General features: G+C 46.0%; 1 protein-coding gene and 1 non-coding gene across 5 annotated transcripts in view; one reads left to right on the top strand and one right to left on the bottom strand.

Annotated features, from left to right (window-relative positions):
• Nucleotides 1-189: 189 nt before the first annotated feature.
• The window catches only part of Fgd1 (FYVE, RhoGEF and PH domain containing 1), a 66,273-nt gene continuing 39,588 nt past the window's right edge, over nt 190-26,874 (bottom strand). For 3 of the 4 annotated variants that reach the window (XM_070040393.1, XM_070040395.1, XM_070040396.1), the window contains exons 9-19: nt 17,737-17,754; nt 15,983-16,041; nt 15,700-15,846; nt 13,736-13,828; nt 13,549-13,628; nt 5,734-5,764; nt 5,124-5,225; nt 4,385-4,510; nt 4,068-4,229; nt 1,177-1,320; nt 190-677 (exon numbers count right to left, since the gene is read on the bottom strand). In XM_070040393.1, the coding sequence (XP_069896494.1) occupies nt 375-677; nt 1,177-1,320; nt 4,068-4,229; nt 4,385-4,510; nt 5,124-5,225; nt 5,734-5,764; nt 13,549-13,628; nt 13,736-13,828; nt 15,700-15,846; nt 15,983-16,041; nt 17,737-17,754 (1,265 nt within the window). In that variant the 3' untranslated portion in view covers nt 190-374. The remainder of the gene's footprint in view (nt 678-1,176; nt 1,321-4,067; nt 4,230-4,384; nt 4,511-5,123; nt 5,226-5,733; nt 5,765-13,548; nt 13,629-13,735; nt 13,829-15,699; nt 15,847-15,982; nt 16,042-17,736; nt 17,755-26,874) is intronic. The other variant, XM_070040394.1, reaches the window with a different exon arrangement.
• Nucleotides 14,669-14,775, top strand: LOC138840624 (U6 spliceosomal RNA). Its single transcript, XR_011376175.1, has one exon. It is a non-coding gene; the product is annotated as a U6 spliceosomal RNA (small nuclear RNA).

Here is a 26,874-nt window from a genome sequence, read left to right as displayed (position 1 = left end):
TTGTTTCCTGCCTCTGGTGCTTTTGTTTGGGGCGGGGGGGGAATTGGGTGGAGGCAAGATTTTTGGGGTGTTTGGGAAGGGGTGTAAATAATTGAATTCAGGTGGGTCTAGCAATAGCTCCCAACCTCCCTGGGGACAGGGATTTTTTTTTAAAAAATAATTAATATCACTGTAGGAATATTTGTGTTTAAAAGCCCACATTTTGTGAAAAGATGAATTTAAAAAAAAACCCAAAACCCAGCATTCGGGATTGAAAGTGCCCGTAATGGGAGTTCAAGTATTGACTGAGCTGGGAGGGGAGGGGGCTGGAGTCCCCAGTTGTACATGGGCAGCTAGAGTGTGGGGTGGAGGCTCCCAATTCCCCCCTAAACCCTCTAGGTCTTGTCTCGGGTCTGGGGGGCTTCAGGGGACTCAGAAGTGGCTCCTGATGCTGCCACTGGTGCCTCCATCTCCCTGTCCTCAGACAGTGTGGGCCCGGGGCAGAACGTATCCCCACGGCCTGCCCGGCCCAGCACAGCCATCCAGCGCCGCTGAAGCTCCTCTGTCTCGGGACTGAAGTACCAGCTTAGGTGGCTCTGGGTTATCTTGAAGACATGCCTTCTGTCAGGCCGCTCCCCTGCCTCAGGAGGCCCCACCTCGAAGCCAATGAGGGGCAGGCTGCGCTGGGCTTTCACATCCTGAGGAGGAAGGACAGAGCTGGGGTCACCTGGGGGTTCTACTGGGTTGGTGTCTATTCCTTTCTTCCCTTGCTCAAGAACCTGCCTTGGCTTCATTGTAATCAACAGGAAAAGGAACTAGGACTTGGTTCAAATACATGTCTCCTCCCACACCCCAAACCAGCTGGACTAGTCTCTTTAAGTAGAATGGTCTTTGACTTCCTCACCCCATCTGCATGCTCATCCTTACTCTGAATTAGACCTAGGAGTGTGAATGCCTGTTCCACTCCAGTTTTCTCCAAGCCAGACTCCCCATCCCACCTATTTGCCTTCCATGTTTTGCCTTGTCACTAGCTAGACTTTATGACCCACCCAAGGGTGGGTATTCTGGCTTTCCCTTAGAGATGGGCTCATCCCATTTGCCAAGGCCAAGGAAGAAGATAGAAATCAGGGGGGGAAAAGGGTAGCAGTGTGGCTTTACTAGGTATCCTAAAAGACTCAGAAGGAGGAGGATGCACACCTGAGGGGCTCCATAGATGTACAGCACCAAAGGTTCATTCTCAGGGACCACGAACCATGCCTTGTGCCATCCTTTCCCGCCCTTTTCCATGTAGTGCAGGAAGCTGCAGATGACGCTGTTCTCAGCAGCTACCGAGGCCTGTTTCTGGATCCAAGAAACATGGGTAACGTCATTGGTAACAGATGGCCTAGCCTGACTCCATTCTAGTTTAAGTAGCTTCCCCCCTCCCCTAGTACATGGCTTGCTATTCCATGTCTCAGATGCAGACAGTGAGGCTCAGGTGATAGAAGTTTTGACTATTGCCTCCTAGTGAGTCCAGATTCAAAGCTAGACTTCTCTGCTTGACCCAGGCCATGACTGTTGTATGTAAGAGCCACAGAGGGAACCTGGGCTCATGCCTGTAATCCTAGCTAATCAGGAGGCTAAGTCCACACACACACACACACACACACACACACACACACACACACACACACACACACACACGGCCAAACACACACACACACACGGCCAAACACACACACACACACGGACACACACGGGGACACACGGACACACACGGACACACACGGGGACACACACACACACGGCCAGTTGGGTGCTGGGGTGCTGGTGGTTCTGAGATCTGAGGATTGCATTTCAAAGCTAGCCTTGAGACTCATCTCCAATTAACCACTAGAAAACCAGAAGTGGCACTGTGGCTCATATGCTAGAGCACTAGCCTTGAGCTGAAATGCTCAGGGACAGTGCCCAGACCTAGAGTTCAAGCCCGATGACCATTAAAAAAAGGCCAGAAGTGGAGATGTAACTCAAGTGGTAAAGTACCAGCCTTGAGTGGAAAAGGCTAAGGGACAGTGACCAGGTAATGAGTTCAAGTCCCAGAATTGGCATACACATGCACACATGCACATGTACACACTAACAGAGAAAGGTGTGCACATGCCAGCAAGGGCATCTAAAGGCCAGTCAGATAACTGGTTAATTTATTCAAGCTGTTCACACTTTCAACACCTCACCTCTTTACATCTTTCATCATACATCCATCACTCAGCAAGGGGCAATCTAGCACTGTGGTTAAGGGGGTGGATGGGTAGGTGGTAGGTAGGTAATGCAAGCTGGCTCACACTCCCAGCTCTAGATGAAAATATATTGACTTGGAAGGAGAACACAGAGGGCTGTTGTGAGGATTAAATGAGCTAACACAGCAATGCATTTAGTATAGTTATTGGCAGAGTAAGCTATTTTTTTTTGTGGGTCATGGGTCTTGAACTTTGGGCCTGGGCACTGTCCCTGAACTCTTCAGCCGAAGACTAGTGCTCTACTAGTGGCTTGAGCCACAGCGCCACTTCCCATTTTCTAGTGCTTAACTGGAGATAAGAGTCTCAAGGATGTTCCTTCCCAGGGCTGGCTTTGACCCATGATCCTTCAGATCTCAGCCTCCTGAGTAGCTAGGATTATCAGTATCAGTGCCTGGTGAGTAAGCCCTTTTAGGTGTTAAATGGCTTGATATGCTTAAAAAACCCCAAAATAAATTCTTCTGGGAAGAATATATTCAACTTATCCTAGTTTGTAATAAAGGGCAATTTGTTAATTGAACAAAAAATCCTTGAGCTGTGTCTATAAATCTCAGCTACTCAGGAGGCTGGAGGCAGAATAACTGAGGTCAGCCTAAGGAATATAGTGAAATCTCATTTCAAAAAACAAAAACAGGAGCTGGGAATGTGGCATAGTGGTAGAGTGCTTACCTAGCATGCATGAAGCCCTGGGTTCGATTCTTTAGTACCACATAAACAGAAAAAAAAAAACCCGTCAGAAGTGGCACTGTGGCTCAAGTGGTAGAGTGCTAGCCTTGAGCAAAAGACACTCAGAAACAGTGCCCAGGCCCTGAGTTCAAGCCCCAGGACTGGCCTAAAACAAAATAAAACAAAAACAAAACACCTGGGCACTGGTGGCTCATGCCTGTAATCCCGGCTATTCAGGAAACTTGGATCTGAGGATCACAGTTTAGAACCAGCCCTGGCAGGAAAGTCTGTGGGACCCTTACCTCTAATTAGTCACCAAAAAAGCCAAAAGTAGAGGTATGGCTCAAGTGGTAGAGCACCAACCTTAAGTTAAAAAGTTAAGGAAGTGTCCACGCCCTGAGTTCAAGCCCCAGTAACTGACAAAATAAAAACAACCACTTATTGACTGTGTCACTTGGTCAAATAAACTCCACATGCCTTAATTTCTCCATTTGTAAACTAGGGATATGAGCATGGGTAGATTACTTACTGTAAAGGTTAAAAGTATAAAGTATTTTCATGAAATGGCTCTTGGACTTTTTTCTTTTTTTGTCGTGGGGCCTGAACTCTGGGCCTGGGTGCTGTCCATCAGCTCTTCAGCTCAAGGCTAGCGCTCTACCGCTTGAGCCGCAGTGCCACTTCTGGCTTTTTCTGCTTCCGTGGTGCTGAGGAATCGAACCCAGGGCCTCATGCATGCAAGGCAAGCGCTCTACCACTGAGCCACCTTCCTAGACCCTTTACTCCCTTTTTTTTTTGACAGTCTTGGGGTCTGAACTCTGGGCCTGGGTCCTGTCCTTGGGCTTTTGTGCTCAAGGCTAGAGATCTACCACTTGAGCCACAGCTCCACTTCTGGCCTTTTGTAATTAATTGGAGATAAGAGTCTCACAGACTTTTCTGCCTGGGCTGGCTGTGAACTGCAATTATCAGATGTCAGCCTCCTGAGTAGCTAGGATTACAGGTGTGAGCCACCAGCACCTGGCTGGATATACTCTTGTACTGGTTTTGCTCGGTCCATGCCTGGGTTACTTGATCAGCCAGTGCACATGGCACCCTACATTTCAGAGAGTCCAGATCTCCTCAGATCACATTGGGTAGGGGCTTGGCTCTTACCTCCAGGATAGACCTCCTGCGCTGGGGTGTATGTTGGTTGCAGGCTGGACTGCTCCCGGGCACCCCATGCAAGGCCACATAGCAATCAGTGCACACACGATTGGAGCGGTTATTGTCATAGATGAGGCGGGCCCGGAACTCAGAGCACTTCCCACAAACCACCTGGGGTGGCAAGTGGAAAAGAACAGTTGGATTCTGGCAGGCCTTTCCCTTTAGTGTAGCAAGTACCACGGCAGATTTGCACCTATTCCTCCCCCCTTGGAGGGTATCCATTTCAGAAATGGGTTTTTGGGTTGCCCCTGCCTCCCAATACTCACATGCCCACAAGCCTTGCAATGGTGCCTGCGTTTGGTGATGGAGTTGAAAGGCTCCTGGCAGCGCATGCACATGGTGACTTCCTTTTCCCGGATGGGCGTGGGTGCTCTCTTCCCAAGGTCCACGTTCTAGGGAAAGGCCAGAATCCAGGTCAAAGACAACTGTTCTGCTCAGTTCAACCAACCCTTGTTCATTTCCCAAGACTTGGATCATTATGGAGGATGGGGGCAGGAGACACATGGAGAATACCTGCCCATTTATTTTTTTGTGTTTGCTTGAACTCAGGGCCTGGGCACTATCCTTGAGCTTCTTTTGCTCAAGACTCTACAACTTGAGCCACAGCTTTCACTTCCAGCTTTTTTTTGGGGGTGGGTGGGGGAGGTAAGAGATAAGAGTCTCATGGACTTTTCTTGCCTGGGATGGCTTCAAACTGTGATTCTTGGATCTCAGCCTCCTAAGTAGCAAGGATTACCTGTAGCTTTGAGCCTGGACTGGTTCCTACCTCATTGTGCCATCCAAGGTCACTTTACTCTCTGGGCCTGTTCCCCCCATGATTTCTCTGCAGTCCTATGAACAAAAAACTGCTCCTCTGAGGTCATGCATTGTCTGTCTAGTCTCTACTTCCTAGGAATGAGAGGATCATGCCAAGGAAAGGTGGGAATTTGGAGGCTGGAAAGGGATTCCCAGTGCTGAGGGAGATAGAGGTGAGGTGTGGGGGCATGGAGGGAGGACGACTCTTACTGGTGAGTTGGGTGGGGTATCTTCATCTTCCCTGTTTGTTGAGTTCAACAGTTTGAAGGTCTCCAGGGTCTGTTCATGCTTTAAGAGGGTGGAGTTGATGGCCTATCGGGGAGGGGTAAGAAATGAGAGGTCAGATCACTCCACAAGCCACCTATCTTCACCCTCAGCTCATCTTCCTATGCCTTAGTCTGGAGTAAGGAAAATTTAAGTTCTAGGCTCAGCTGTGTCCATGCCAGACATATAATCTTGAGCAAACCCCTCCCATACTCCAGGTAATTAGAAAAATGAGGGTGGAAAGCCAGGGGGGTAGGGTTGGGGGAAGAGCTGTTACTGGAAAAACCTTAGCTGGCCTTCCTAGCCTCTGCCTGAGCTTAAGGCTTCACAGGTTTTGACCCACTCTGAGAAACCAACATCCTGAATTTGTGAATTTCTGTTTTGCCACTGGACTTCAGTTTGCTTAGCTATAAAATGGGGATGGCAAAGTCTGTTGGCAGGGAGGTCTGTAGGCCCATTCTGTTAGATAGGAGTTTTGGGGGGAAGAGTCTATGTCCCCTAAGAGACCTGTTAATACTCTTTCAGCCCCCTCCCACCAAGCCTTCTTGGATGTTACCTGGACCCAATCTTTCTTCTCCTCCTCAGTCCTTGTGGGGAAGAAAGAAAAATGCTGAGTTAGGCAGGTCAATAAAAAAAATTAAATTTAATTAAAAAAAACCTGGAAGCTGGGCACTATTGGCTAACACCTATAATCCTAGCTACTAAGGAAGCTGAGATCTGAAGATCAGAGTTTGAAGCCAGCATAAGCAGAAAATTATGGGAGACTTATCTATAATTAACCACCGAAATGTCAGAAGTAGAACTGTAGGGGTAGGGTCTTGAGCTTAAAAGCTAAGGGACAAACTGGGCACAAATGGCTCACACCTGTAATCCTAGCTACTCAGGAGGCTGAGATACGAGGATCACAATTTGAAGCCAGTCCAGGCAGGAAAGTCCATAAGACCCTTATCTCCAATTCAGCATCAAAATAAAAGCTGGAAATAGAGCTATGGTTCAAGTGGTAGAGCACTACTTTTGAGCCCCCCCCAAAAAACTCAAGGACAATCCCTAGGCCCTGAATTCAAGACACAGGACTGGTGCATGTGTGTGCGCGTGCACGTGCGCTCACACACGCACACACACGCACACACGCACTAGCAATGACTATTACTTTCTGGATCATTCTGAGCATCACTGAGAACGTGTAAAGCCCAACCCAGCAGAATGTGTTATATTAGATAATCACTGTGACTCCCTTCACTCTGTGTCTCTGTTTTGTGCCAGTACTGGGACTTGACCTCAGGGCCTTGTTCTTTTCTCTTAGCTTTTTTCCCTCACAGTCCTTCCCTTCTGGTTTTCTTGCCTCCCCAAGGCCTGTGCCTCAGTGAGTCCTCCTCAACCACTCACTCTGCTGCCTCCCATCTTCTAATTTCCTTCCACATTCATACTCTAGGCATCTAAAGTATTTTTTTCTAGCTGAGTGTGATGTAATCCCAGCTACTGTGGAAACAGAGACACGAGGAGGCAAGCTTGAATGAAATTATTGAGACCCACCCCTCCCTCCCTCCCTTCCTTCCTTCCTTCCTTCCTTCCTTCCTTCCTTCCTTCCTTCCTTCCTTCCTTCCTTCCTTTCTTTTTCTTTCTTTCTTTCTTTGTCTGTCATGGGGCTCTGTCATGTCTGTCTCTGGATCTGGGTGCTGTCCCTCAGCTCTTCAGCTCAACGCAAGCACTCTACCACTTGAGCCGCAGCGCCACTTCCGGCTTCTTCTGTTTATGTGGTGCTGAGGAATCGAACCCAGGGCCTCAGGCATGCAAGACAAGCACTCTATCACTGAGCCACATTCCCAGCCCATCGAGACCCTATATTAAAAGCAAACAGACTATTAAGTGGAATAGCTCTTGTCTAAAAAGTTCAAAGTAGGGCTGGGAAGTTGGCTCAGTGGTAGAGCGCTTGCCTTGCATGCCTGAGGCCCTGGCTTTGATTCCTCAGCACAACATAAGCAAAAAGAAAAAAGCCGGAAGTGGCGCTGTGGCTCAAGTGATAGAGCGCTAGCCTTGAGCTGAAGAGCTGAGGGACAGTGCTCAGGCCCAGAGTTCAGGCCCCACAACCGGACCCCTCCCCCCCAAAAAAAGTGTGGGATAAAAAGTTCAAAGCAGGGGCTGGGAAGGTGGCTCAGTGGTAGAGCGCTTGCCTTGCATGCCAGAGGCCCTGAGTTCGATTCTTCAGCACCACATAAGCAAAAAGAAAAAAGCCAGAAGTGGCGCTGTGGCTGAAGTGGTAGAGCGCTAGCCTTGAGCTGAAGAGCTGAGGGACAGCGCCCAGACCCAGAGTTTAGGCCCCACGACAGGACCCAAAAACAAAACAAAACGAAACAGTTCAAAGCATAGGGTTCATCATGTGTGTTCATTATGGGGCTTGAACGTAGGGCCTATGTGCTATCCTTAAGCTTTTGTGCTCCAGGCTACTGTTCTACCACATGAGCCACAACTCCATTTCTGGCTTTTTGGTGGTTAACTGGAGATAAGAGTTTCATGTATTACCCAGGGTGGCTTCAAACTGCAATTCTCAGATTTTAGCATCCTGAGTAGTTAGAATTACAGGTGTGTGCCTGGCAAAAATGTATTTTTTTCTAATATGAAAACCTGATTATAACCTTAAAACCACTTCATGAAAAAGTAAAGCTGTTGCTCAGAATTTAGCTTTAGGAATATTTGTTGCCAGCTGGGCACTGGTGGCTCACACCTGTAATCCTAGCTACTGAGGAGGCTGAGATCTGAGGATCACTATTTCAAAGCCAGCCTGGGCAGGAAACTCCATGAGATTCTTATCTCCAATTAACCACTAGAAAACTGGAAGTGGCACTGTGGCTCAAGTGGTAGAGCATTCTTCTTGAACTGAAAAGCCCAGGGACAGCGCCCAGAGTTCAAGCCCCACGACCGACACACACACACACACACACACACACACACACACACACACACACACACACACACACACACACACACACACACACACACACACACACACACACACACACACACACACACACACACACACACACACACAATGTTTGTTGTGGGTGAATGCTATAGCTCAGTGGTAGAACACTTACCTAGTGTGTTTGAGGCTCTAGGTCCAAATCCTATATGCATGCTCATGTGTGTACACATACACACACAGAAAAAAAAATTTTACTATAATGCCTTTGTTGGTGATACTGGGGTTTGAACTCACAGCCTCATATTTCTAGGCAGGTGCCCCAACATTGGAGCCTCTTGTCAGACCCCTTTTGTATTATTTTTGAGATAGGATCTCCTTTTGCTTGGGATGGCCTAGACAGTGATCTTCCTATGTGTACCCCTTAGCATTTCTAGTATGACAGATGTGTGCCACTGCACCTAATCAATGGTTGAGATGGAGTCTCAAACATTTTTGTGTGTGTTTGTCTGGCAAGGTCAAGACTCAAACTGCGACTTCCCTATCTCTACCTCCCAAGTGGCTAGAATTACAGGCTTGAACAACCACACCTGGCACAGTGTTTTTTATTATAGTAAAAAATTGGAAGCAGAGCTGAGAGGGAGGTGAAAAAAATATGTCATAACTACAAGAGAATTTTAATGATGTAGAATGCTTATTATAAGAAGCAAAAAGAACATATAAAGGCAGGGTAACTGGAGCTCACACCTGTAATCCTAGCTATTCAGAAGGCTGAGATTTGAGAGTCATGGTTCAATGTCAGCTGGGGCAGGAAAGTCTTTGAGACATTTATCTCCAATAAACAACTCAGAAAAATTCCAAAGTGGCACTGTGGCTCAAACTGTATGTGGTACTGAGAAATCGAACCCGGGGCTTCATGCATGCTAGGCAATCACTCTACCACTGAGCCACCTTCCCAGCCCCTTGAAATTATTTTAAGAAGAGTGGAGCCGGGGGCTGGGGAGGTGGCTCAGTGGTAGAGCGCTTGCCTTGCATGCCTGAGGCCCTGGGTTCTATTCCTCAGCACCACATAAGCAAAAAGAAAAAAAGCCAGAAGTGGCGCTGTGGCTCAAGTGGTAGCTTGGTAGCTTTGAGCTGACCCCCCCCCCCCCCCAAAAAAAAAGAAGAGTGGAGCCGGGCACTGGTGACTATGCTTATAATCTTAGCTACTCAGGAGGCTGAGATCTGAGGATCGAAGTTCAAAGGTAGCCCGGGCAGGAAAGTCAGTGAGACTCTGATCTCCAATTAACCAAGAGAAAACCGGAAGTGGCGCTGTGGCTCAAGTGGTAGAGCACTGGCCTTGAGCTGAAGAGCTGAGGGACAGCACCCAGGCCCAGGCCCAGGCTTGAGCCCCATGACCACAAAAAAAAGAAGGGAGGGGCTAGGAAGGTGGCTCAGTGGTAGAGTGCTTGCCTTGCATGCATGAGACACTGGGTTCGATTCCTCAGCACCACATAAGCAGAAAAAGCCGGAAGTGGCACTGTGGCACTGTGGCTCAAGTGGTAGAGTGCTTGCCTTGAGCTGAAGAGCCTAGGGAGAGTGCCCAGGCCCAGAGTTCAGGCCCCATGACCCACAAAAGGGAGAGTGAGGCTGAGAATGTGGCTTAGTGCTTACTTGGCATGCATGAAGCCCTAGGTTCAATTCCTCAGTACCACATACATAGAAAAAGCCATAAGTGGTACTGTGGCTCAAGTGGTAGATTGCTAGCCTTAAGCAAAAGAAGCTCAGGGTGGGCTGGGAAGGTGGCTCAGTGGTAGAGCGCTTGCCTTGCATGCATGAGGCCCTGGGCTCGATTCCTCAGCACCACATAAGCAAAAAGAAAAAAGCCAGAAGTGGCACTGTGGCTCAAGTGGTAGAGCGCTAGCCTTGAGCTGAAGAGCTGAGGGACAGCGCCCAGGCTCAGGCCCCAGGACCGGACCCAAAGAAAAAAAAAAAAAAAGAAGCTCAGGGACAATGGCTAGACCCTGAGTTCAAGCCCCAGGACTGGCAAAACAAAACAAAAACAATTTCAACAGGTTTCACTATTCTATTTTCACACAGGCAAATAAAGTATTTTGACCATATGCACCCTCATTCACCCTTTTCATTAGCCATTCCCCCTCCTGTTATTATCCATTCTCCCTGTAGATCATGTTTTGCTTGTTATTTATTTTTCCTACTATGTATTAATTGTACCAAGGGGTTTCACCATGGCATTTTAGACATGCATATACTTTGATCAGAATAACTCTCTCCATTGCTTTCCCTTTCCCTGCCCTGCAACCCCACTGATCCACAGCTTTTCAGCTTTTCATTGAGATCTATGTGGTCTGCGTTCGCAGCTGCCATGTATTTCAGAGTTATTCACCCTCCATCTTTCTTTTTTTGTCAGTCTCATGTGGGCTGGGGGCCAATGGCTCATGCCTATAATCCTAGCTACTCGGGAGACTGAGATATGAGGATCATGGTTTGAAGCCAGCCTGGGCAGGAAAGTCCATGAGACTCTTATCTCCAATTAACCACCAGAAAACTGGAAGTGGTACTCTGGCAAAAAGTGATAGAGTGCTAGCCTTGAGCAAAAGAGTTCAGGACAATGCCCAGGCCCTGAGTTCAAGCCTTACAACTGACAAAAAAAGTCTCGGGGCTGGGAAGGTGGCTCAGTGGTAGAGCGCTTGCCTTGCATGTATGAGGCACTGGGTTCGACCTCAGCACCACATAAGCAAAAAGAAAAAAGCTGGAAGTGGCGCTGTGGCTCAAGTGGTAGAGCGCTGAGGGACAGTGCCCAGGCCCAGAGTTCAGGCCATATGACCAGAACCCCCCCCCCAAAAAAAAAAAAAAAGTCTCACAGGACTTGGACTTTCCTGCCTGGATGGCTTTGAACCTCAATTCTCAGATCTCAGATTCCTGAGTAGTTAGGATTACAGGCATGAGCCACCAGTGCCCAGCTAACCAATATTTTATGTGTATTTTCTGTGTCCATACTGGAGCTTGAACTCAGAACCTTGCAATTGAATTGGCTTTTTTACTCAAAGCTGTCATTCTGCCACTTAAGCTACACCTCTGCTTGCAGTAGTTTACTTTTAAGATTGTTCAGCAAAGGACATAGATGGCAGGCTACATGTGATGTCATATGCCTGTAGTCCCAGTTTCTTGGCAGGCTGAAACAAGAAGCTCAGGCATTCAAGGCCAGCCTAGGAATCCCAACAAAAATGTAAAACTGAAAAGAAATCTGATAGAATGCTTGTAGCTGACAGTTTCTTTTGCATGATGCTGGGAGCAGAACCCAGTTCCTTGTGCATGTTAGGTAAATGCTCTATCACTGAGCTATACCTCCCACACACCCAGATGCAACTATTGACTTTTAAATAATTGGCTCTAAACCCTGGTTCACACATTAAAATTACCTGATGATGGGGCTGGGAAGGTGGCTTAGTAGTAGAGCGCTTGCCTTGCATGCATGAGGCCCTGGGTTCGATTCCTTAGCACCACATAAGCAAAAAGAAAAAAAGCTGGAAGTGGCGCTGTGGCTCAAGTGGTAGAGCACTAGCCTTGAGCTGAAGAGCTGAGGGACAGCGCCCAGGCCCAGAGTTCAGGCCCCACGACCGGACCCCCCCCCAAAAAAAATCTACCTGAGGAGCTTTAAAAGCTCTCCACATTGAGGCTGTATCCTAGACCATTTAAATCAGAATCTTTGGGGATAGAATTGGGGGCATCAGTTATTTTTAGAAGTTCTGAGATGATTTCTGGGGTTGCATGATTGAGAACTGGTTGTCTAGAACTGGTTGTGGGAATATGGGTGCTTATTGCATCACTTTGCTGGGTATTTAAAATTTTCCATTAAAAACTATTTTGGGGGGGAACCAGTCCTAAGGCTTGAACTCATGGCTTTGTTGCTGTCCTTGAACTTTTCTGCTCTACAACTTGAGCCATAATTCTATTTGTAGCTTTTAGGTGGTTAATTGGAGATAAAGAATCTCACAGACTTTCTTGCTGGAGCTGGCTTCAAACTGTGATCCTCAGATCTCAGCCTGCTTGAATAGTTAGGATTATAGGTATAAGCCATAGTGCCTGGCTTAAAAACAATTCTTTTTTTTTGCAGCCAGCCCAAAAGTTAATTAAGTTTATTAAAATCACATAGAAGGTTTAACAAAGTGCACAACAGAATGACACCACTGGTTTGTTATAAATCACAGTGAATTAGTAGAATCCAACAATGTGATTTCTTTAAGAGGAGGATTGTAGGACAGGGTTAATATTATAAAGAACAGGATCCCTTTTCAATAGGTGAAGCCAGTCAGCCTGTAATCCCCAGCTATGTGCCTCCAAAGACTGCTTGAGAAAGCTGAGCCTTTTCCTCACATGTTCTTCTCTGACAATTACTAAGCAACTTAAAACACAATTCTTAAAGGTAGTAAAAGTGATTGCAAAGCAAAACTCTTTGTTCCTTCCTTGGGCCACTAGGCAGAAACCTTACACTTCTTGGTGACCCAGCATCCCTCTATCATCCCTTCTTGTGCAGACAATGTGCTTTTGTTTGCCAGTCCTGAGGCTTTAGGCTTGAACTCTGGGCCTCTTTGTGCTCAAGGCTAGTGCTCTACCACCTGAGCCACAGTGCCATTTCTGGTTTTCTGATGGTTACTTAGAAGAGTCTCATGGACTTTCCTGTCCAAGCTGGCTGCGAAACCTGATCCTCAGATCTCAGCCTCCTGAGTAGTTAGGATTACAGGTGTGAGCCTGTAATCCTTGCTATATTTTTCATGTCTTTACCCACCAGTCATTTTTTACTTCAGTTTTTTTTTCAGTACTGAGGTTTGAACTTAGGGATATCGCTTGTTTTTTTTTCACTCAAGGATGGCACTTTACTACTTGAGCCACACCTCAACTTCCAGCTTTTTGATGGCTAAATGGAGAGTCTCATGGACTTTCTGGCCCAGGCTGCCTTTGAACTGTGATCCTCAAATCTCAGGCTCCTGAGCAGTTAGGATTATAGTTGTGAGCCACTGGTGCCTGGCCAGCAAATGTTTTAGGATTGTTTGTCCCACACCAGGCTCCTACCATGGACCAAGCATTGCATTAGGTTATTTCTGGTTATTTTAGATATTTCTCTTAAGTCAGTGAATCTACAATATACTGGTTGCGATGTTGTTATTCATGATAGGATTACCATACTACCGTCCTCTAACATAGCCCACCAGAAGAAATGTTCATTTCAATCAGAGAGAGCTTATTCCATCTACTAAAGGCTCCCCTGGCAGGAATGCTGCATCTTCTTCATGCTTGGAGTACTCACCCTAAATCCATATGGTGGCTAGCCCTCAGAGATCAACCCCATTGCTGAAGAACATGCCTGCATCTTGGGGGAAAGGTGTCTGGAATGCTTCAGCATATCTGAAGGAAAGAGGGGTTTGGAGGGAAGTCATAGGCAAGGATAGGTACCTGGCCTGGAGCTCCAGGGAGCGCTGCTTTCCTGATACCAGGAAGGTCCGAGGAAGGTTGAAGTTGGAGCTTTCCTTTAGCTGGATAGATGGAAAAAGGGTTATGGTGAGGCTTACTGAGCTCCCCAGGGCCCTAGCATTCTGCAGCATGCACTCTGGGTTCTCATTTCCCACCTCCTGGTGCTTACCTCCATGCCATCTACATCGATGCGTGCCCGCACGCTAAACTTCTGGCCAAGCAGCCGCAGCCTGGGCACGCAGTAAAGGAGGCGGTCGTTGAACTAGAAAGGAAAAGATTGATATGTATGTGTATGTATGTATATGTGTGTGTGAGTATATGTGTATGTATATGTATATGTATATGTGTGTGTGTGTATGTATGTATGTATGTATATATATGTATATATGTATATATATATATATATATATATATATATATATATATATATATGTGATGACCTTGGGCAAGTTCCTTCTCTCTAAATCTGAGTTATATCATCTGTGAAGAAGAGGAAAGAAAAGTCAGCCATTGGTGGCTCATGCCTGTAATTCTAGCTACTCAGGAGGCTGAAATTTGAGGGTCATGGTTTGAAATTAGTCTGGGAAGGAAAGACTATGACACTCATCTCCAATTAACCACCAGAAATCCAAAAGTGGAGCTGTGGCTCAGAGTGGTAGAGAGCTACCCTTGCGCAAAAAATTCAGGGACAGTGCTCAGGCCCTGAGTTCAAGGCCTATGACTGACAAAAGAAAAAAAGAAAAAAGAAAAAGAAGAGGAAAAAAAAGCCAGGTCCTGGTGGCTCACAACTGTAATCCTAGATACTCAGAGGACTGAGATCTGAGGATAGTGGTTTAAAACCAGCCCTGGGCTGGGAATGTGGCTTAGTGGTAGAGTGCTTGCCTAGCATGCATAAAGCCCTGGGTTCAATTCCTCAGTACCATATTAACAGAAAAGGCTAGAAGTGGCGCTGTGGCTCAATGGTATATGCTAGCCTTGAGCAAAAGAAGCTCAGGGACAGTGCCCAGACCCTGAGTGAACAGCTGACACTAAGCAAAAGGAAAGAAATGTACCTATCACCCAATTTAGTAGAAATAGTTCTATTGTTAAAGTTCGTAGAGTTGTGCTCGCTTCGGCAGCACATATACTAAAACTGGAACGATACAGAGAAGATGAGCATGGTCCCTGTGCAAGGATGACACGCACATTCGTGAAGTGTTCCACATTTTTAACAAAGGAGGAGGCAACAATGCTTGATAAGAAATGTACTCATTATCTTGCCCATGTAACTGTAACCCCTCTGTACCGTATTTTCACAATTAAAAATTAAAAAGAAAAAAAAGTTCATAAAGTTCATAAGCATTATCTTAAGATAATGAGGATTATAATAGTGAAGGTTAAAAGGTGTTTGTGACTTTAGCTAGGTATAACTATGCCACACACACAGTACTGTGAAATTTATCTAATCATTTAATCTCAATAAAGAAATATTTGGAGGAAAAAAAAAACAGCCCTGGCAGAAAAGTCCATGAGATTCATCTCCAATCAACCAGCAAAAAGCCAGAAGTAGAAGTATGATTCAATGGTAGAAAACAAAAACAAGCAAAAGCACAAGGCCCCTAGTCTAGGCCCCAGTAAAGGCACCAAAAAAAAAAAAAAAAGAAAACAAATCCCAACATAAGTGTTTTCGTGAAAACACAATGAATGACTGCAATAAACTAGAGATGGCAGAGCCAAGCATCGGTGGCTTATGTCTGTAATTCTAGCTATTCAGGAGGCCCAGATCTGAGGATCATGGTTTGAAGCCAGCCCAAGCAGAAAAATCCATGAGATTCTTATCTCCAACTAACCAGCAGAAAGCTTGAAGTGAAGCTGTGGCTCAAGTGTCAGAGTGCCAGTTTTGAGCTAAGGGATAGCATCTAAGCCCTGAATTCAAGCTTGAGTATTGGCACAAAAAAAAATAGAGCTGGGATTTGAGGATTTAGCTCAGTGGAAGAGCAAGTACAAGGCCCCAAGTTCAGTCCTCAAATCTAGAAAAAAACATCAACAATAGAGATAGGAGGTGGCACAGCCTTGAGTGAGCACCAGGTTCATCTGTATAGAGGAAGAAAGGGAATATCCACTCCCACCACCAACTCCACAGCTGTCACTTACTAGTATGAGGTATCGGTCTTGAGTGGTCCCATTCTTTGCTGAGAGCTTCAGGATGTGGCCTTCTTTTATGAGCTCTTTGGTTGGGCTGACAATGTCCTCCTCACCTCCTAGCAGCTCATATACCTTCAGCAGCTTATGCATTCGCTCCTGGAAGAAGACAGCAGGGCTTGGGGTGTCAATTGCCCCCTGGATATCTTCAAGGCATAAGCCTGTCCCCAATCCCAGGACAGAGATACCAAAGACACGTGGCCAAGGATGGGCAAGTGCTAGGAGAACCACTCACCATCTTGCGAATGGCAGCATTAGAGTGCTCTGCCGCTGTGGCTATCAGCTCCAGAGACTCTATGGGGAACAAAGAGGCAAGATCAGATGGGAGATTAGCAGAGAGGAAGCTCTGGGAGCTTCTTTCCCCCATGGATAGCATCTCCTCTCCTGTCCACAATCTCCTCATACCAGAATGTTCAGCCTAAAGGTGTCCACAGCACTGGGCATGATGGCTCCAGCCTGTAATCCTAGCTACATTGGAAGCAGAGTTTAGGAGATTGTGGTTTGAGGCTAGCCTAAGCCAAAAATAAAATCAAGGCACTCCATCTCAACTAATGGCTCAGAGCAGAGTTGCACTCCTAGCTACAAGGTAAGTACAATGGTTAGATGCAGTGCTACGTAGGCAGCTTTGCTCTCTGGCAATAAGGAGAGGATAAGCCCAATTAGGAGGACTGCAGCCCAGGTCAGTCTGAGGAGTTAGACCCTACCTCAAAAATAACCAACACAATAAGGGGCTGGAAGTGTGGATCAAGTGATTGAACATGTGCCTAGCAAGTATGAGGCCCTGAGTTCAATCCTCAGTATCACACACACACAAATAAATCCCTAGCAACATCATTTGAAATCAGAAACAGTCTCAGCTGATGCCATAGTAGCAGAATCACAGTATATAGGTTAGCTGGCAGCCAACAAAATGGAAGCTGGTAAATTACTATTACCATTAGTAGTAGCAACAATAACATTTGCATATGTAAATATGAGGAAACAACCATGTACAGGAAGCTGTCTCTGGATGGTGGGACTATGTGTGGTTTTCATTGTCCTCTTTAGAGGGTTTTATTTTTTTGTATTTCTCATTTTTGGAACACAATATAGCTTTAGTGCTCTTGCTGATTTCAGACTCCTGAGCTCAAGGAATGTTTCTGTCTCAGACTTGCGTAGCTGGGTCTACAGGCTCACACTACAATATCTAGCTTTCTTCCACATTTTTTTTCACTCATGGTCTTTGGAGAGCTTTTATTATTTTTTTCCTTTGGTTGGTGATGGGACTTGAACTCTGGGCCTGGGCGCTGTCCCTCAGCTCTTCAGCTCAAGGCGAACACTCTACCTCTTGAGCTACAGCACCATTTCCGGTTTTCTAGTGGTTTATTGGAGATAGGAGTCTCAAGGTCTTTCCTGCCCAGGCTGGCTTTGAACGGAGATCCTCAGATCTCAGCCTCCTGAGTAGCTAGGATTACAGGCGTGAGCCTCGGGGCCCAGGAGAGCTTTTATTATTAAGGTATGAGTATCCTCTTTCAAGTTAGTTTCACTACCAGTGATGTGCACATTCATCTGCATTAAGAGAAGTTTGCTTATTCCCACATTTTTTTGGTGCCAGTCCTTGGGTTTGAACTCAGGGCCCGGACACTAGCACTTTACCACTTGAGCCACAACTCCATTTCTAGCTTTTTGGTGTAATTAATTAGAGATAAGAGTCTCATAGACTTTCCTGCTCCAGCTGGCTTCAAATCTGAATCCTCAGATCTCAGCCTCTTAAGTACCTAGGATCACAGGCATGAATCAATGACACCCAACTCATACATATATATGTATATATACATGTGTGTATATATATATATGTACACAATATATATATATATATATATATATATATATATATATAGAGAGAGAGAGAGAGAGAGAGAGAGAGAGCACTTTTCTATCAGAAAACATCAGTCACATAAAGAAAAGAAAGAAAGATCTGGGGATGTAGCTCAGTAGTAGAGCACTTACTTAGCATGCATGAGCCCCCTCAGTTCCATTTCCAGTGCCACAAAAAAGCAAACAAGAGAGAAAAATGATTCTTTGTTTCAATCTTTCTGATTATAGGAACATATTCTTTGCACAAATACCTTTTCACTGAAGTTTTGTTTAGAATATAGTCAAACCCCAAGCAAAAATATCAAATGGGAGGGACTCAGTATGGTGTACTCATGTAATGGGATGTCAAACAAATTTTACAAATGATATTTATGTAGGATTTATAATAAGCTTAGAAATGTTCAGGGTAGGGGCTGGGAAGGTGTCTCAGTGGTAGAGACTTGCCTTGCATGCATGAGGCCCTGGGTTTGATTCCTCAGCACCACATAAGCAGAAAAAACTGGAAGTGGTGCTGTGGCTCAAGTCATAGAGTGCTACCCTTGAGCAAAAGAAGCTCAGGAACAGTGCCCAGGCTCTGAGTTCAAGTCCCAGGACTGGCAAAAACAAAAAAGGAAACCTCCACCCCACGTAAGCTTCAATACCTCCTACATGCTGGGTCTCCCTACTTAGAACATGCACCTTGCCAGGTGCCGGTGGCTCACACCTATAATCCTAGCTACTCAGGAGGAAGGCTGAGATCTAAGGATCTTGGTTCAAAGCCAGCATGGGCAAAAAAGAACCATGAGACTCTTATCTGCAAAAACTGGAAATGGCACTGTGGCTGAAGTGGTATAGCTCTAGCCTTTAGCAAAAAAATGCTCAGGCACAGTGCCCAGCCCAAGTTCAAGCCCCACAACTGACAAAAAAAAAAAAAAAAAGAACATGCACCTGGCACCGAATGGATATAGGTGGCATTTCTGAAGAGGGCTCATTTATATAACAAATGAAATTTTGTGTGTGTGTGTGTGTGTGTGTGTGTGTGTGTGTGTGTGTGTGTGTGTGTGTGTGTGTGTGTGTGTGTGTGTGTGTGTGTGTGTGTGTGTGTGTGTGTGTGTGTGTGTGTGTGTGTGTGTGTGTGTGTGTGTGTGCGCGCGCGCGTGCGTGCCTGCCAGCACAGACCTTGACCTCAGGGCTTCATACTGTCACTTAGTCTTTTCACTCAAGATTGGTGCTCTACTACTTGAGCCATCACTCCACTTCAGACATTTTGCTAGTTAATTGGAGATGTGTCTTTCAGATGTCTTCCCTGCCTGGATTCACATCATGATTTTCAGATCTCAGCCTCCTAAGTTGTCAGGCACGAGCAACTTCTGTCTCGTTCAAATCAAGTCTTGTTTTGCTAGGAATGTGCATCTCCACGATCAAGTTTGAGTCATAGACCAAGCAGATCTGTGTTCACTGGCTCAGCTGAGGCTTTCATATGCCTTTCTGGTGAAGAGCCTCTTTCTCCCACCCTCTTTAATCCTGGCCATCAGAAAAGCCTACATAACACATTGCTCCCTTTTGCTCTTCTGCTCAAACCTGTCAAAGGCTCCTCTGTGCCTGCTGAGAAAGAAGCAGCCCTTTAGCTGCCATTTAAAGCCCTTGGTGACTGGCTTCTGCAGACCTCTGGCTTATTCCACGTATGCCTCCCTCAACATGTCCCAACCTGCTCCACCAGGCCAACAGCCACTGAGTCTTACTGAAGTTCTTCGCCTTCTGTAAGCCTGTCCTGAGTACTCAGGCTGGGTTAGGACCATCTGGGTTCCCACATTCCCCTCTGTTCACTTCCATCCCACTAGTCCTACTGGGACTGTCATTGTATCTGTATCCCTCAGTAAAGTAGGTGATCCTCACAAGTCCAACGCCCCTCTCCAAGCACAGGTGTTCTACATAAATCAGCTCCTTCCATAGTCTCAACTCTGTAAGATAGGTATGATTATGCCATATTTATCTAATGGCAAAACCAACACTTACAGAGAAGGTGGCTGCCTTAGGTGTTTTACCTGGGAAGTGAGGCATGTTTCTCTGCTGCATTTTTTCTCCTACATATTCTGTCCTTCCCACTCAAGGGAAAGGGACAGGATCAGTGACAGGGGTAGAGAGAGCTCAGGGAAGAGGACAGGAAGAAGACTGGCAAGCTTGGGCACACAAGCTCAGGACTGTGTAGATTGCTGGGCACAGGCTTGAAGGTTTTGCTTGCTTTAGGTAGCTGTGTGTGGAGATACACAATGTGGGAGGTAGATTGGCATTTCCAGGAGTCCAATGTGCAAGGTTCCATCTAAGGGTTCAATGTGGGAATGAAGTCTAGGAGTTTACCTGGAGGTTTAGGCTAGAGAGTTTGGGGAATTTGCTATAGGGGTTTAGTCTGAATGCTTGACTGAGGCCTATTGTGGATTTGGCAGGTTGAGCTCCTGGTTTTGGAGTTCAGTCTTGGGCTTAATGTAGGCATCTGAGGTCAGCAGTTTCAGCTCACCTAGTTTGGGGAGCTGAGCTACAGTCCAGACTCCAGAGTCCAGCCTGGGAGCCAGAAAGTGGGTGAGTCAGTCTGTGGAATCAGAGCTATGATTCAGTGGGGCTCATCCTGGGGATTTTAGTTGGAGGGGTAAAAAAAAGTGAGCTCACCTTAGGATCTCCTTCAGAGATTTAGTGAGAACCAGACAGGGAAATTCTTTCTGGGGGGTGGGGGTCGGAAGTGGGCTCATGAAGGGAGCTCAGTAGGCCAAGCTCAAGTTCTGAGGTTTGTTCTAGGGATTCAAATAGGGATAGGATTGGTATGAAACAATCTAAATTTGAAGAGCTAGCTGGGTGCCAGAGGCTCATACCTGTAATCCTACCTACTCAGGAGGCTGAGCTCTGAGGATTGTAGTTTGAAGGCAGCCTGGGTAGGGAAATCTGTGAGACTCTTATCTCCAATTAACTACCAAAAAAGCTGGAAGTGGAGTTGCAGCTCAAGTGATAGAGGCTGAACCTTGAGCAAAAAGAAGCTCAGGGTGGGGCTGGGAAGATGGCTCAGTGGTAGAGGGCTTGCCTTGCATGCATGAGGCCCTGGATTAGATTCCTCAGCACCACATAAGCAAAAAGAAAAAAGCCGGAAGTGGGTCAAGTGGTAGAGCGCCAGCCTTGAGCTGAAGAGCTGAGGGACAGCGCCCAGGCCCAGAGTTCAGGCCCCACGACTGGACCCCCTCCCCCCTCCCAAAAAAAAGAAGCTCAGGGACTGTGCCCAGGACTTGAATTAAAGCCTCAGGATTAGCATACAAGACAAAGCAAAAGCAAACAAAAGAAAAAAAATGAAAAGGTCAATCTGCAGATTGATTTTAATGGGGAATTCAGTATGGATGACATCAACAAAGGCATTTAATAATCAAAACACGTGGCCTGGTGCTGGTGGTTCATTCCTGTAATCCTAGCTACTCAGGAGGCTGAGATTTGAAGATAGCGGTTTGAAGCCAGCTCAGGCAGGAAAGTCTGTAAGACTCTTATCTCCAATAAACTACTAAGAAAAAGTGGGAAGTGCTGCTGTGGCTCAAGTGGTAGAGTACTAGCCTTGAGCAAAAGAAGCTCAGGGGCAGATCCCAAGCTCGAGTTCAAGCCCAAAAAACAAAACCACCACCACCAAAAACAACAAAAAACAGACCATAATCCGGGCAGGGCATCGGTGGCTCACACTGTAATCTAGCTACTCAGGAGGCTGAGATCTGATGATCCCGGTTCAAACCCAGCCCAGGCAGGAAAATCCATGAGACTCTTATCTCCAATTAACCATTAGAAAACCGGGATATGCTTGCTCTCTCTCTCTCTCTCTCTCTCTCTCTCTCTCTCTCTCTCTCTCTCTCTCTCTCTCTCTCTCTCTCTCTCTCTCTCTCTCTCTCTCTTTTGTCAGTCATGGGGCCTGCACTCTGGGCCTGGGTGCTATCCCTCAGCTCTTCAGCTCAAGGCTAGTGCTCTACCACTTGAGCCACAGCACCACTTCCGGCTTTTTTCTTTTTGTTTATGTGGTGCTGAGGAATCAAACCCAGGGCCTCATGCATGCAAGGCAAGCGCTCTACCACTGAGCCACCTTCCCAGCCCTGCTCTGACTCTTATCTCCAGTTAGCCACCAGAAAACCAGAAGTGTTGCTATGGCTCAAGTGGTAGAGCCCTTGCCTTAAGATGAAGAGCTGAGGGTCAGCAACCAGGCCCAGAGTTCAAGCCGCTATATATACATACACACACATATATATGTATATATACATATATGTATATATTATATACATATATATAATATATGTATATACATATATATACACATATATGTATATGTATATATATAATATATGTATATACATATATATGTATATAATATATACATATATGTATATATTATATATATGTATATAATATATACATATATATGTATATAAAGGCAGGGTGTGGGGACTCAGTCTTAGGATCAGTCTAGGGAAGTTACACTGGCAACTCGCTTTGGGGGTCACTAAAGACAGTTTCCATGTGGGGCTAGGTGCTAATGGTTCATACTGGATTGCTTGCTACTCATGAGGCTGAGATCTAAGGATGGAGGTTCTTAGCCAGCTCAGGTGAACAATCCCATGAACTACCAAAAAAAACCAAACATGGAAGAAAATTTGCAGAACTGGGTCCTGGAAGCTCAATGTGAATAATGTGATTCTGCAGGGGTCAGATGGGTACAAAATGTAGAGTCAATAGAATGGTGAAGTCCCCTTCCTGGATCCCTAAACAGGACCAAGTCTGGAGATTGCAGTCTGTAGACCCAGCCTGGGTATGTCTCAATCCATAAATTCAGTAGAAAACAGGGAGCTTAATCTGGGGGAGTCAGTCTGGGAGATAAGACTAGGAAGACAAGCTTAGGTACTTAGCTTGGATGGGGACAATCTAGGGGACAATTTGGGGACAATCTAGGGCATTAGGCTAAAGGCTTAGTGAGGGACTTTCAATTTGATGGATGGAAATAGAGGTCTTCATTCTGGGGGACTTGGAGTAGGGAGATTAGAGTGGAATCTCTGGAGCTCACTTTTGGCTGCTCAGTTTCAAGTTTTTCTTTTGTTTTGCTTTTTGTTTGTTGGTAGTGGGGCTTGAACTCAGTACCTGGCCAACTGTCACTGAGCTTTTTTGCTCAAGGCGAGTTCTCTACCGCTTTCTGGTTTTCTGGTGGTTAATTGGAGATAAGAGCCTCACAGACTTTCCTGCCTGGGCTAGCTTTGAACTGTAATCCTCAGATCTCAGCCTCCTGAGTAGCTAAGATTACAAGTGTGAGCCACCAAGCCCAGGCTAGTTTTAGGGTTTTGCTAGGGATTAACACCAGGGAATTTAGCAAATCCAGTCTGAGAGCTTGGTGAATTTTCAGTGTGTGGGATGGAAGAAGAGTCAGTCTTTTGGGATCAGGCTTCAAGTTTCTTTCTTTTTTTTTTCTTTTTGTTCATGCCAGTACAGGGTTTTGAACTCAGGGACTCACACTCTCACTTGGCTTTTCCCCTCAAGGCTGATACTCTACACTTGGGCCATACCTCTACTTTTGTCTGGTTAACTGGAGATAAAATGTATTTTTCTAATATGAAAACCTGATTATAACCTTAAAACCACTTCATGAAAAAGTAAAGTGTCGCTCAGAATTTAGCTTTAGGAATATTTGTTGCCAGCTGGGCACTGGTGGCTCACGCCTGTAATCCTAGCTACTCAGGAGGCTGAGATCTGAGGATCACTATTTCAAAGCCAGCTTGGGCAGGAAACTCCATGAGATTCTTTTTTTTTTGGGGGGGGGGGGGTCCGGTCGTGGGGCCTGAACTCTGGGCCTGGGCGCTGTCCCTCAGCTCCTCAGCTCAAGGCTAGCACTCTACCACTTGAGCCACAGCAACACTTCTGGCTTTTTTTTTCTGCTTATGTGGTGCTGAGGAATCGAACCCAGGGCCTCAGGCATGCAAGGCAAGCGCTCTACCACTGAGCCACCTTCCCAGCCCTTCCATGAGATTCTTATCTCCAATTAACCACCAGAAAACTGGAAGTGGCACTGTGGCTCAAGTGGTAGAGCATTCTTCTTGTACTGAAAAGCCCAGGGACAGCGCCCAGAGTTCAAGCCCCACTACCGACACACACACACACACACACACACACACACACACACACACACACACACACACACACACACACACACACACACACACACACACACACACACACACACACACACACACACACACAATGTTTGCTGTGGGCGAATGATATAGCTCAGTGGTAGAACACTTGCCTAGTGTGTTTGAGGCTCTAGGTCCAAATCCTATATGCATGCTCATGTGTGTACACATATACACACAGAGAAAAGAATATTTACTATAATGCCTTTGTTGGTGATACTGGGGTTTGAACTCACAGCCTCATATTTCTAGGCAGGTGCCCCAACATTGGAGCCTCTTGTCAGACCTCTTTCCTTCCTGACTTATTCTCTCTTCCATGATTCTGGCTAGTCCCACAGCTTTGAATAGTATCCATGTACCAATGGCATCCAAATCTCTCTTCCTGGAATTCTAGACTCATCTAACTGTTTAAATTGGTAGCCCCACTTTAATATATCCCAAATCAGTGGAGTTGTGGCTCAAGTGGTAAAGTGTTAGCCTTGAGCAAAAAAAGCTCAGGGACAGTGGCCAGTCCTTGAGTTCAATCCCCAGGACCTGCACACTAAAAAATGAAATACTGCCAGGAGCTGCTGGCTCATGCCTATAATCCTAGCTACTCAGAAGGCTGAGATCTGAGGATGATGATTTGAGGCCAGCCCAGGCAGGAAAATCCATGGGACTCTTATCTCTAATAAACTACTCAGAAAAACACCAGAAGTGGTGCTGTGGCTCAAGTGGTAGAGGGCTAGCCTTCAGCAAAAGAAGCTCAGGGATAAGCCCCAGGACTGGCATCAATCAACCAACCAACCAATCAATCAGTACCACTTCCAAATAGAATATATCCTGAATTGAACTATTTCTCATCACTTCCACTGATAACTTCATCTAAGTCATCATTGTAAATTGTAAATGCCTTCTGATTTTTTTAATGTAAAGTTTTGTTTTAAACTGTTTCGTTGGTCGTGGGGCTTGAACTCTAAGCCTGGGTGCTGTCCCTCAACTCTTCAGCTCACTTGAGCCACAGTGCCACTTCCGGCCTTTTCTGTCTATGTGGTGCTGAGGAATCGAACCCAGGGCCTCATGCATGTAAGGCAAGCACTCTACCGCTAAGCCACTTTTCCAGCCCTCCTGATTTCGTGGGTCTCTCTCTCTTCCTCCCTCTCTCAATCTCTCTCTCTATCCCCCCTCTCTCTCCTGGTACTGGGGCTTGATATCATGACCTGGTGCTCTCACTTGGCTTTTTCTGCTTAAGGTTGGTGTTCTACCACTTGAGCCACAGTTCTATTTCCAGCTTATAGCTGGTTAACTGGAGATAAAGAGTCTCATGGCCTCTTCTTCCTTGGCTGTTTTCTAATAGTGATCCTCAGATCTCAGTCCCTTGAGTACCTAGGATTACAGGAGTGAGCCACTAGTGCACAAATCTTGACTCTCTCTCTTGCTTCCCAAGTAGGCTAGATCAAAATTTCCCATGGCACCCACCATACTTAGAATCAGTCCATCTTCTTGTCTCAGCCTTTGAAGTCTTGCTCCTCTCTCCAACCCCACTTCTCCCATTCTACCCTCATTTGTCATGCTCATCATACTAGCCTTCCTGTTGGTCCAGAGATATGCCCACTCCCAACTTCTCCCAGTCTTCCCATCTTGGAGACTTGGCACCTGTTGTATTTTTCTAGAACAAGTTCCTCCCATTTTGTTTTTTTCTTTTGCCAGTACTGCGTTTGAACTCAGGACCTCTACTTATTTGGCTTGCTTTCACAACTGGTACCCTATCACTTAAGCCATGCCTCCAGCCTTGCTTTTTACTGAATTTTTTTTGCTGGTCCAGGGGCTTTAACTGAGGGCCTGGAGATTGTCCTTGAGTCTCTTTGAGCTAAGAGCTAGTGCTCTACCACTTGAGCAACAGCACCATTCCTGTTTTTTTTTCTGAGTAGTTTTTGTAGATAAGAGTCTCATGGACTTTTCTTCCCTGGGCTGGCTTCAAACTGTGATCCTCAGATTTCAGCCTCCTGAGTAGCTAGGATTATAGGCATAAGCCACTGGCACCTGGCCTTTACTAAATATTTTGGAGATGGTGTTTTGTAGACTTTACTGCCTAGGCTGTCTTGGAAGTGAGATACTTCAGATCTCAGCTCTCTGAGGAGCTAAGATTACAGGTGAGTCACCAGCACTAGCTCTTATTCAGGTTCTAACTCAGAGAAATTTCCCAATCTAAAGTAGACTAGCCAGTCACTGTCACATTATTCTCTTCTAGTTCTCTTAATCATACTTAGCTCCTATCTAATATTCTCCCATATGTTCATTTACTTTTGTTTATTGTGTCTTTCCCTAACTAGAATACATGTTTTTCTGACATTAAGGATCTGGTCTACACATTTTTTTTCCCCCTACACTGGGGTTTAAACTCAGGGCTTTACACTTTGCTTCTACAGGAGCTTTACTAATTGGGCCATATCCCCAGGCCTGGGATCTTGTCTGTTTTCCATACCCCCAGGCCTGGGATCTTGTCTGTTTTCCATATACCCTGTGCCTAGGACAATGCACAGAACACTCAGTAAGTAGCTATTGAGTTAATCAGTGAATAAAATGGAAGTAAGAGTCTAGGAAAGGAGAAATGGAGTAGACACTGGAGTGACCTATCTGTGCATTGACTTTGTAGATGGGATAGACACTGAAGGAATCTAGTGATGTACTTTTCTAGTGGTTCAGTGTGTGGGAAAGAAGTATCTCAATCTTGAGACCCAAATCTGAGAGGGAGAAAATACAAGGACCAATCTGGGGTGCTCAGTTCGAGAGAGACAAGTCTGTAGGTTTTCTGATCAGACTAGAAGGTTCTTTGCAGAGTTCATTGTGGGGAGTAGCCAGTGGGTATGGCACTGGCCACTTTAACTCTGGTGAATAGAAAATGAGAAGTTTGATGACACAGACCTCTTTCTGATGTGCTTAGTCACAGAGACTCAGTAAAAAGGTCCTAGCCTGAGGGTGTGGGGTGACAGGCTGGGCTCTCAGTTTGGTGGTGGCTCACTCCCTGGGAGTTGAGGCCCAGTTTCATTTTATTCTTGTTACATCTTCATGTGGGAATGCATCTAGGGGTCAACCTCAGAAATAGATAGATCTACCAGGTATC

The sequence above is a fragment of the Dipodomys merriami genome, unplaced genomic scaffold, assembly GCF_024711535.1.
Source record: "Dipodomys merriami isolate MVZ:Mamm:240054 unplaced genomic scaffold, mDipMer1.0.p SCAF_3, whole genome shotgun sequence".
NCBI classification, from domain to species: domain Eukaryota; kingdom Metazoa; phylum Chordata; class Mammalia; order Rodentia; family Heteromyidae; genus Dipodomys; species Dipodomys merriami.
The sequence above is the reverse complement of the archived record's forward strand: the minus strand, read 5'-3'. Positions and strand labels throughout refer to the sequence as shown.